Source organism: Bombina bombina, chromosome 9, assembly GCF_027579735.1.
Source record: "Bombina bombina isolate aBomBom1 chromosome 9, aBomBom1.pri, whole genome shotgun sequence".
In the NCBI taxonomy this organism is placed as follows: Eukaryota; Metazoa; Chordata; class Amphibia; order Anura; family Bombinatoridae; genus Bombina; species Bombina bombina.
This window is the reverse complement of record NC_069507.1, coordinates 187,209,230-187,221,769: the sequence shown is the minus strand read 5'-3', so window position 1 is coordinate 187,221,769 and position 12,540 is coordinate 187,209,230. Positions and strand designations below refer to the sequence as shown.

At 38.9% G+C, this 12,540-nt stretch overlaps 1 protein-coding gene across 1 annotated transcript in view; it reads right to left on the bottom strand.

Moving 5' to 3' along the window:
* The window catches only part of ADAM12 (ADAM metallopeptidase domain 12), a 510,388-nt gene that overhangs the window by 56,592 nt on the left and 441,256 nt on the right, over nt 1-12,540 (bottom strand). The window contains exon 16 of the mRNA XM_053692967.1: nt 12,336-12,471. Within this exon, the coding sequence (XP_053548942.1) occupies nt 12,336-12,471 (136 nt within the window). The remainder of the gene's footprint in view (nt 1-12,335; nt 12,472-12,540) is intronic.

The following is a 12,540-nucleotide window of genomic DNA, read 5'->3' as shown; positions in this document are numbered from 1 at the left end:
CAACAGAAGCCACATTTAAAAAAGGCCTAAGTGAAAACCACAGCTCTAGTAGAATGAGCTGTAATCCCTTCAGGAGGCTGCTGTCCAGCAGTCTCATAAGCTAAATGAATTATGCTTTTTAACCAAAAAGACAGAGAGGTTGCTGAAGTCCTTTGACCTCTCCTCTGTCCAGAATAGACAACAAACAAGGTGAATGTTTGATGAAAATCTGTAGTAGCTTGTAAGTAAAACTTTAAAACACGAACCACGTCCAAATTGTGTAATAGACGTTCCTTCTTTGAAGAAGGATTAGGATACAAGAATGGAAAAACAATCTCTTGAGTGATATTCTTGTTAGATACCACCTTAGGTAAAAACCCAGGTTGGTACACAGGACTACCTTATCCGTACGGAGAACCAGATAAGGAGAATCACATCGCAACGCAGATAACTCGGAGACTCTATGAGCCGAGGAAATAGCTACCAAAAAGGAACTTTCCAAGATAGAAGTTTGATATCTATGGAATGAAAAGGTTCAAATGGAACTCCTTGAAGAACCTTAAGAACCAGCTTTAAGCTCCATGGCGGAGCAACATTTTTAACCACAGGCTTGGTTCTAACCAAAGCCTGACCAAATGCCTGAACGTCTAGAATACCTGCCAGACGCTTGTGCAAAAGAATAGACAGAGTAGAAATCTGTCCTTTTAAAGAACTAGCTGACAACCCTTTTCTCAAAATCATCTTGGAGAAAAGATAATATCCTGGGAATCCAGACATTACTCCATGAGTAACCTTTGGATTCATAACAATAAGATATTTACACCATATCTTATGTTAAATTTTCCTAGAGACAGGCTTTTATGCCTGTATTAAGGTATCAATTACTGACTCGGAGAAGCCATGCTTTGATAACATCAAGCGTTCTGTCTCCAGGCAGTCCATCTCAGATTAGTTATATTTAGATGGTTGAAAAGACCCTGAGGTAGAGGGTCCTGTCTCAGAAGCAGAGACCGTGGTGGAAAGGATGACATGACCACCAGATCTGCATACCAGGTCCTGCGTGGCCACGCAGGCGCTGTCAAAAGCACCAAAGCACTCTCCTGCTTGATCTTGTGCAAACCCCTCCGGAGGGAATTCCCACTCCCCCGGATGAAAAGTCTGACGATTTAGAAAATCTGCCTCCCAGTTCTCAACACCTGGGATAGGGATAGCTTTTAGACAAGAGTGAGTCTCTGTCCAGTGAATTATTTTAAGACTTCTAACATTGCTAGGGAACTTCTGTTCCCCCTTGATGGTTGATGTAAGCCACAGTCGTGATATTGTCCGACTGAAATATGATGTACCTCAGAGTTGCTAACTGAGGCCAAGTCTGAAAAGCATGGAATATCGCTCCCAGTTCCAGAATATTCATTAGAAGGAGGGTCTCCTCCTGAGTCCACTATCCCTCAGCCTTCAGGGAGTTCCAGACTGTATCCCAACCTAAAAGGCTGGCATCTGTTGTAACAATTGTCCCATCTGACCTGCGGAAGGTCATACCCTTGGACAGATGGACCCGAGATAGTCACCAGAGAAGAGAATCTCTGGTTTCTTGGTCCGGATTTAACAGGAGAACAAATCTGTGTAATCCCCGTTCCTCTGGCTGAGCATGCATAGTTGCAGTGGTCTGAAATGTAGGCGTGCAAACGGTACTATGTCCCTTGCCGCTACCATTAAGCCGATTACATTCATGTACTGAGCCACCAAAGGGCGCGGATGGAATGAAGAACACGGCAGAAATTTAGAAACTTTGACAACCTGGACTCCGTCAGGTAAATTTTAATTTCTACAAAATCTATCAGAATCCCTAGGAGGGAAACCCTTGATATTGGGGATAGAGAACTCTTTCCTTGTTCACTTTCCACCCATGCGATCTCAGAAATGCCAGTACTACGTCCGTATGAGACTTGGCAACTTGGATGTTTGACGCCTGTATCAGGATGTTGTCTAAATAAGGGGCCACTTCTATGCCCCGCGGCCTAAGGACCGCCAAAGTGACCCCAGAACCTCCATAAAGATTCTAGGGGCTGTAGTTAACCTAAAGGAAAGAGCTACAAACTGGTAATGCCTGTCTAGAAAGGCAAACCTGAAAAACTGATGGTGATCTTTATGCATCGTAATGTGAGGATAAGCATCCTTCAAATCCATTGTAGTCCTCTATTGACTCTCCTGGATCATAGTTAAGATGGTACGAATAGTTTCCATCTTAAATGATAGAATTCTAAAGAATTTGTTTAAGATCTTTTAGATCCAAAATAGGTCTGAAGGTTTCCTTTCCTTGGGAACCACAAACCGATTTGAGGAAAACTGTGTCCCTGTTCCTCTATTGGAACTGAATGGGTCACGTACACAATGCAAGAATGTCTCTTTCTTTATCTGGTTTGCAGATAAATGTGAAAGGCAAAAACTCCCCTTTTTTTTGGGGGAAAGCTTTGAAATCCAGAAGATATCTCTGGGGTATAATTTCCAATGCCCAGGGATCCTGGGCATCTCTTGCCCACGCCTGGGCGAAGAATGAAGTCTGCCCCCTATAGGATCCGTTACCAGATAGGGGTCCGTTCCTCATGCTGTTTTAGAGGCAGCAGCAGGCTCCTTGACCTGCTTATCTTTGTTCCAGGTCCGGTTGTCTGCCTTAGAGGAAGTTGATGCCACACCTGCCTTGAATTTTCGAAAGGCACGAAAATTAGGCCTTTTTTGTCCCTTGATTTGGACCTGTCCTGAGGAAGGGCATGATCTTTTCCTCCAGTGATATAAGTAATAATCTCCTTCAAACTAGGCCTGAATAGGGTCTGCCCCTTGAAGGGAAGTTAAGTAGCTTATTAATAAAGTCACGACAGCTGACCATGATATAAGCCATAGCGCTCTGCGCGCCAGTATAGTAAAAACAGAATTCTTAGCCGTTAGTCTAGTCAAAGGAACAAAGGCATCAGAAAACAAAGGAATTGGCTAGCTTAAGTGCTCTAAGCTTCTCAAATATATTCATCCAATGGAGCCTGTAAAGCCTCATCAAGAGACTCAAACCAGAATGCCGCAGCAGCAGTGACAGGAGCAATGCGTGCAAGGGGCTGCAGGATAAAACCTTGTTGAATAAACATTTTTTATCCATTGGATCTAAAAAAGCACAACAGTCCTCGCCAGAGGTAGTGGTACGCTTAGCTAGAGTAGAAACTCTTCTCTCCACCTTAGGAACTGTCTGCCATAAGTCCCGTGTGGTGGCAACTATTAGAAAACATTCTTCTAAAAAATAGGAGGGGAAGAGAACGGCACACCTGGTCTATCCCATTCCTTATGAAAAATTTTAGTAAACCTCTTTAGGTATTGGAAAAACATAAGTACACACCGGCACTGCATATTATTTATCCAGTCTACACAATTTCTCTGGCACTGCGATTGTACACATTCATTCAGAGCAGCTAAAGCCTCCCTGAGCAACAAGTGGAGGTTCTCAAGCATAAATTTTAAATGTAGAAATATCAGAATCAGGTTAAATCATCTTCCCTGAGTCACAAATATCACCCACAGACTAAGCATATTGTGAGGTAGTATCAGACATGGTTCTTAAAGCGTCTGTATGCTCTGTATCTACCCCCAGAGCTGTTTTGCTTTCCTTTAATTTCAGGTAGTCTGACTAATACTGCTGCCAGTGTATTATACACAACCTTTGCCATGTCTTGTAAAATAAACGCTATGGGCGCCATTGATATACTTGGCGCCATTTGAGCGTGAGTCCCTGGAGCGGGAGTCAAAGGGTCTGACACGTGGGGAGAGTTAGTCGGCATAACTTCCCCCTCGACAGAATCCTCTGGTAAAATAAACGCTATGGGTGCCCTTGATGTACTTGGCGCCATTTGAGCGTGAGTCCCTAAAGCGGGAGTCAAAGGGTCTGACACGTGGGGAGAGTTAGTCGGCATAACTTCCCCTCGACAGAATCCTCTGGGGATAATGTTTTTAAATACAAAAAATGATCTTTATTGTTTAACATGAAATCAGTACATCTGGTACACATTCTAAAATGGGGTTCCACCATGGCTTTAAACATAATAAACACAGAGCCTCCTCTATGTTAGACATGTTAGAACTAATAAAGAGACTAGTAAGCTTGGAAAACACTTTAAATCAAGTTAACAAGCAAATATAACAAACGTTACTGTGCCTTTAAGAGAAACAAATTTTGTCAAAATTTGAAAAACAGTGAAAAAAGGCAGTAAATCAAACGAAATTTTTACAGTACATGTAATAAGTTAACAGAGCATTGCACCCACTTGCAAATGGATGATTAACCCCTTAATGCAAAAAACAGATAAAAAAAAAAAAAAACACGACATTTTTTTAAACAGACACAACAAAACTGCCACAGCTGAGCTGTGGATTACCTTCCCTATAACTGTTTCTATGCAAAATTTAAGCCAGCCATGTGGAAAAATTAGGCCCCAATAAGTTTTATCACCAAACATATGTTAAAAAACGATTAAACATGCCAGCAAACGTTTTAAAACACATTCTTATAAGAGTATGTATGTCTATTAATAAGCCTGATCCAGTCGCTATCACTGCATTTAAGGCTTTACTTACATTACTTCGGTATCAGCAGTATTTTCTTAGTCAATTCCATTCCTTAGAAAAATATATTACTGCACATACCTTAGCATATATCTCTATCAATCAGCCTGGTACCAGTCGCTTTCACTGCATTTAAAGGCTGTACTTACATTACTTCGGTATCAGCAGTATTTTCTTAGTCAATTCCATTCCTTAGAAAAATATTTTACTGCACATACCTTATTTGCAGGAAAACCTGCACGCCATTCCCCCTCTGAAGTACCTTACTCCTCAGAATGTGTGAGAACAGCAACTGGATCTTAGTTACGTCTGCTAAGATCATAGAAAAAACGCAGGCAGATTCTTCTTCCAAATACTGCCTGAGATAAACAGCACACTCCGGTGCCATTTAAAAATAACAAACTTTTGATTGAAGAAATAAACTAAGTATAAAAAACCACAGACTCTCACGACCTCCTATCTATGTTGAGACTTGCAAGAGAATGACTGGTAATGGCAGTTAGGGGAGGAGCTATATAGCAGCTTTGCTGTGGGTGGACTCTTGCAGCTTCCTGTTGGGAAGGAGAATATATCCCATAAGTAATGGATGATCCGTGGACTGGATACACTTAACAAGAGAAATACTATCACTGTACCTATAAAGGGACAATAAGGTCAAAATTAAACTTTCATTATTCAGATAGCACATGTGATTTTTAAACAACTTTCCAATTAATTTCTGTTATCTAATTTGCTTTATTATCTTGGTATCCTTTATTGAAAATCATAACTAGGCAGCTTTAGGAGCAGCTTCTAATTGGTTGTTGCACATATATGATCTTGTCATGTTTTCAGCTAGCTCCCGGTAATGCATTGCTGCTCCATCAATAAATAATACTAAGAGGAACCAATGGAGATACTTTGGAACAAAATAGAACATGTCAGCCCATACCATTAACTGGGTTATGTCTAGAGGATATCAGGAACAAATTGGATAATATTAAGGTAAATAAAACTCCAGGCCCAGATGGAATACACCCAAGGGTGTTACGGGAACTTAGCACTGTTATAGACAAACCATTACTCTTTATTTTAAAAGACTCATTATCCTCAGGCATGGTACCCCAGGATTGGCGTAAAGCTGATGTGGTGCCACTCTTAAAAAAGGGAAGCAGGGATGATCCAGGAAGCTATAGACCAGTTAGTCTGACATTAATAGTGGGGAAGATATTTGAAGGGATTATAAAAGATTATATTGATGTGTGAACAAGATTATGAGTTCAAATCAGCATGGTTTTATGAGAAATAGATCATGTCAAACTAATATAATTAGATTCTATGAGGAAGTAAGTAAAAATATAGATAAGGGGAATCAGTTGATGTGATATACTTACGGCTAGATTTAGAGTTTTGTCGGTAACGACCCGCGAAGCTAACGCTGGATATTCCCCCCCGCACCTTTTAAATAGCGCTGGTATTTAGAGTTCACAGAAGGGCTGCGTTAGGCTCCAAAAAGGGAGCGTATAGCATATTTACCTCCATTGCAACTCTCAATACCAGCGGTGCTTACAGACGCGGCCAGCTTCAAAAACGTGCTTGTGCACGATTCCCCCATAGAAAACAATGGGGCAGTTTGAGCTGAAAAAAAAACCTAACACCTGCAAAAAAGCAGCGTTCAGCTCTTAACGCAGCCCCATTGTTTCCTATGGGGAAACAGTTTCTAAGTCTGCACCTAACACTCTAACATGTACCCCGAGTCTAAACACCCCTAACCTTACACTTATTAACCCCTAATCTGCCGCCCCCGCTATCGCTGACCCCTGCATATTTTTTTAACCCCTAATCTGCCACGCCGTACACCGCCGCAACCTACATTATACCTATGTACCCCTAATCTGCTGCCCCTAACACCGCCGACCCCTATATTATATTTATTAACCCCTAATCTGCCCCCCACAACGTCGCCGCCAGCTACCTACAATAATTAACCCCTAATCTGCCGACCGGACCTCACCGCTACTATAATAAATGTATTAACCCCTAATCCGCCTCACTAACCCTATAATAAATAGTATTAACCCCTAATCTGCCCTCCCTAACATCACTGACACCTAACTTCAAGTATTAACCCCTAATCTGCCGACCGGACCTCACCGCTACTCTAATAAATGTATTAACCCCTAAAGCTAAGTCTAACCCTAACACTAACACCCCCCTAAGTTAAATATAATTTAAATCTAACGAAATAAATTAACTCTTATTAAATAAATTATTCCTATTTAAAGCTAAATACTTACCTGTAAAATAAACCCTAATATAGCTACAATATAAATTATAATAATATTGTATCTATTTTAGGATTTATATTTATTTTACAGGCAACTTTGTATTTATTTTAACCAGGTACAATAGCTATTAAATAGTTAAGAACTATTTAATAGCTACCTAGTTAAAATAATTACAAAATTACCTGTAAAATAAATCCTAACCTAAGTTACAATTAAACCTAACACTATACTATCAATAAATTAATTAAATAAAATACCTACAATTAAATCTAACACTGCACTATCAATAAATTAATTACATGAAATACCTACAAATATATACAGCCAATCGGAATTCGAGGGACGCCATCTTGGATGACGTCATTTAAAGGAACCTTCATTCGGATTTAGGACGTCGGAAGAAGAGGATGGATCCGCACCGGAGGTCTTCAAGATGGAGCCGCTCGTCATCGGATGAAGATAGAAGATGCCGCTTGGATGAAGATGGTTGCCGGTCCGGATCTCCTCTTCTGCCCGGATAGGATGAAGACTTTGGAGCCTCTTCTGGACTTCTTCTCGCCGCTTGATAGAAGACTTCAGCTTGGATAAAGATTTCGGAGCCTGGACTGATCGGTGATACCCGGTGTGGTGAAGATAAGGTAGAAAGATCTTCAGGGGCTTAGTGTTAGGTTTATTTAAGGGGGGTTTGGGTTAGATTAGGGGTATGTGGGTGGTGGGTTGTAATGTTGGGGGGTTGAATTGTGTTTATTTTTACAGGCAAAAGAGCTGAATTCTTTGGGGCATGCCCCGCAAAAGGCCCTTTTAAGGGCTGGTAAGGTAAAAGAGCTTTTCTATTTTAATTTTAGAATAGGGTAGGGCATTTTTTTATTTTGGGGGGCTTTGTTATTTTATTAGGGGGCTTAGAGTAGGTGTAATTAGCTTAAAATTGTTGTAATACTTTTATTATGTTTGTAATTAATTTTTTTATTTTGTGTAACTTAGCTTTTTTTATTTTTTGTACTTTAGTTAGTTTATTTAATTGTATTTATTTGTAGGTATTTCATGTAATTAATTTATTGATAGTGTAGTGTTAGATTTAATTGTAACTTAGGTTAGGATTTATTTTACAGGTCATTTTGTAATTATTTTAACTAGGTAGCTATTAAATAGTTCTTAACTATTTAATAGCTATTTTATCTGGTTAAAATAAATACAAAGTTTCCTGTAAAATAAATATAAATCCTAAAATAGCTACAATATAATTATAATTTATATTGTAGCTATATTAGGGTTTATTTTACAGGTAAGTATTTAGCTTTAAATAGGAATAATTTATTTAATAAGAGTTAATTTATTTTGTTAGATTTAAATTATATTTAATTTAGGGGGGTGTTAGTGTTAGGGTTAGACTTAGCTTTAGGGGTTAATACATTTATTATAGTAGCGGTGAGGTCCGGTCAGCAGATTAGGGGTTAATACTTGAAGTTAGGTGTCGGCGATGTTAGGGAGGGCAGATTAGGGGTTAATACTATTTATTATAGGGTTAGTGAGGCCGATTAGGGGTTAATACATTTATTATAGTAGCTGTGAGGTCCGGTCAGCAGATTAGGGGTTAATAATTGTAGGTAAGGTAGCAGCGACGTTGGTGGCGGCAGATTAGGGGTTAATAAATATAATATAGGGGTCGGCGGTGTTAGGGGCAGCAGATTAGGGGTACATAGGGATAACGTAGGTTGCGGCGGTGTGTGGTCGGCAGATTAGGGGTTAAAAAATTTATTAGAGTGGTGGCGATGTAGGGGGGCCTCGGTTTAAGGGTACATAGGTAGTTTATGGGTGTTAGTGTACTTTAGAGCACAGTAGTTAAGAGCTTTATGAACCGGCGTTAGCCCATAAAGCTCTTAACTCCTGACTTTTTCTGCGGCTTGAGTTTTGTCGTTAGATTTCTAACGCTCACTTCAGCCAAGACTCTAAATACCGGCGTTAGAAAGATCCCATTGAAAAGATAGGATACGCAAATGGCATAGGGGGATCTGCGGTATGGAAAAGTCGTGGCTGCAAAGTGAGCGTTAGACCCTTACCTACAAGACTCTAAATCCCAGCGGTAGCCCAAAACCAGCGTTAGGAGCCTCTAACGCTGGTTTTGACGGCTAACACCAAACTCTAAATCTAGCTGTTAGATTTTGCAAAGGTGTTTGATACAGTGCCACATGAGAGATTAATGCACAAAATTAAGGGACTGGGAATAGCTGAAAATGTTAGCTCATGAATAAACAACTGGATAAAAGATAGGGAGCAACGAGAAGTAGTGAATGGATCATACTCAGATTGGACAAAGGTAATCAGTGGAGTCCCCCAGGGATCAGTACTGGGCCCTGTTCTTTTTAAGATTTTTATTAAATAGCGACATCTCTATTTTTGCGGATGATACTAAATTAAGTAAGGTCATTAGGTCATAGCAGGATGAACTACAAAGGGATCTGCAAAAATTAGAAATATGGGCAGGTAAATGGAAAATTAGATTTAATATGGGAAAATGCAAGGTTCTACATTTCGGAAGTAAAAATAAGCAGGCAATGTATTATTTAAATGGGACAAGACTTAGCCAAACAGAGGAGGAAATGGATTTGGGAGAAGTTATAGATAACAAGCTAAAGATGGGTGCACAATGCAGGGCAGCGGCTTCAAAGGCTAATAAGATACTAGCATGTATTAAAAGAGGCATTGATTCAAGGGAGGAAAGCATAATTCTGTCACTATATAAATCCCTGGTAAGGTCTCATCTTGAGTATGGAGTGCAGTTCTGGGGACCAATCGCAAAAAAATATATTGCAGAACTTGAAAAAGTTCAGAGAAGGGCCACAAAGCTAATAAGGGGAATGGAGAAATTAAGCCATGGGGATAGGCTAGCCAAACTGGGTCTGTTTTCTCTAGAAAAAAGGCGCCTGAGAGGTGACATAATTACTTTATATAAATATATTTAAGGCCCATATACAGAAATGGCAGAAGCTCTGTTTATTCCAAGAAAATTGTTAGTGACAAGAGGTCACAATTTAAGGTTGGAGGAATGGAGATTGAATCTCCTGCAACAGAAAGTTTTTTTTTCACTGTAAGAGCAATAAAATTGTGGAACTCATTACCAAAGGAGGTAGTGAATGCCAATATCCTAGATACATTTAAAAATGGGTTAGATACATTTCTGGCTAGAAACAAAATTCATGGATATGATTGCTTGTATTAAATGGGTCACCTTTTAGTGGGATTAATTTAAACTCAACTGGAGCTTTTTGTTAATATATTAGATTTGTATAGGTTGAACTTGATGGACTTCTGTCTTTTTTCAACCTCATCTACTATGTTACTATGTAGAATGAAGCAAATTTGATAACAGAAGTAAATTAACATTGCTTGAAATTGTATGCTCTGTCTTAATCATAAAATAAAAAAATTGGGGTTTTACGTCCCTTTTTGGACATTTCCAAGTTTTTCTTTTTAAATATTTGCTTTTTGGAACTGCTTTAACTTTTAAAATCATTTTTTTTTTTATCTGGAGTTATTATTATTCTCCATATGGAATTTTCTTTCATATCACTGTAAAACAACTAAGAATTACCCATAATAATAATAATAAGAAACATTCCAATTTATAGAAAATCATTGTAGAACAATTTTATGATAAAATTATGGACTTTTAAATAGTGACCAACAACTCCCACAATTTGAATTGGCTTGATGGGCACTTCTTATGTACCATATGGTCAAGCTACTCCCACAACAGCTCAATAGAGTGGAGGTCTAGTGACTGTGAGGCCACTCCATTAAAGACAGAATGCCAGCTGACTACTTCTTCCCTTGCATAATGTGGAGCTGTGCTTTTGCTCATTGTCCTGTTGTAGGAGGAAATTAACTCCAATCAAGTGCCATCCACAAGGTATGGCATGGTGTTGCAAAATGGAGTGATACCCTTCCTTCTTCCAGGTTCCTTTTACCCTATAGAAATCTCCCACTTTACAACCACCAAAGCACCCCTAGACCATCACGTTGCCTCCACCATGCTTGACAAATGACATCAAGCACTTCTCAAGCATCTTTTCATTTGGTCTGCATCTCACAAATGTTCTTCTTTGTGATCCGAACACCTCAAACTTAGACTCGTCTGTCCATAACACTTTTTTCCAATCTTCCTCTGTCTAGGGTCTCTGTTCTTTTGCCCATCCTAATCTTTTCTTTTTATTGGCCAGTTTGAGATATGTCTTTTTCTTTGCAACCCTGCCTAGAAGGTCAGCATCCCGGACCTGACACTTCACTGTCGATGTTGAGACGGGTGTTTTGCGGGTACTATTTAATGAATCTGCCAGTTGGAGACCTGTGAGGCATCTGTTTCTCAAACTAGACACTCTAGTGTATTTGTCCTCTTGCTCAGTTCTGCACAGGAGTCTTCCCACTCCTTTTTCTACTCTTGTTAGAGCCAGTTTGTGCTGTTCTGTGAACATAGTGTTGTAAGAGATCTTCAGTTTCTTGGCAATCTCTTGCAGGGAATAGCCTTTTTTTCTCAGAACAAGAATAGACTGATGAGTTTCAGAAGATTTTTTTTTTATTTCTGTCTGTAATTAAACCCACAATTGCTGATGCTCCAGATGCTCAACTAGTCAAATGAAGGCCAGTTTCCCTGCTTCTTTAATCAGCACAACAGTTTTCAGCATTTCTAACATAATTGCAAAAGGGTTTTCTAATGGTTAATTAGACTTTAAATGATAAACTTGGATAAGCAAACACAACGTTCCATTGGAACACTGGCTGCTGATAATGTGCCTCTGTGTGTCATTTACAACATTAACAATGTCTACAATTTATTTCTGTTCAGTTTGATGTTATTTTAATGGACAAAATAAATAGCTTTTCTTCTGAAAACATGGAAATATCTAAGTGACCCCAAACTTTTGAATAATAGTGTGTGTGTGTGTGTATATATATATATATATATATATATATATATATATATATATATATATATATATATATATATACATACATATATATATACACACACACCTATAACATTTTCTCCATCACCCTCATTGCTGACTAGAGTTCTTCATCTGTCTGTGGGAGGTCCCTGGGGTAGCCATTACTGGGTGCTTAGTGACTGGTGGGAGGGCACCAGGATGTGAGCGGCCCCAGAGCCTTACAGAGAGAATAGGGGATTCAGTGGGTGAATACATAAGAAGTAGGCATACATGGGTATGCTTCAGTTACTGCAGCATGGGGGTGTTTTCGGAGTGCAAATGTGATTTACCCTTTTGAAGGAAATAAAACATACATTAACACATAATAAAAGGAGGGACTTTATTTAAAAATAAAATAAAATAGTCCATTCAACTATCTATTTTTTGACATACACTTTAAATTATCTAAATTAAAAAAGCTAGTTTTCAAAGAACTCCTTTAAAATATTTGTAGAAAAAAATGATTATGAAAAATGAATATGAAAACAAAAGCTCTTACACCATCAATTACCTTATTTTTTCTTTAGTTGTCTTCTTACTAGTAAAAAGCAATTGGAACAGAACTTTTCTTTTGAGGTAAATTGTAAAAGCAGCGACCAGAATGCAGATAATAGTGACTATTATTCCTGTGATTAAACTTCTGTGATCTGAAAACAAGAGACAGTAAATCGTTAGAAAAAATTCCTAGAGCAAAACTCAACATGATACTTAGAAAT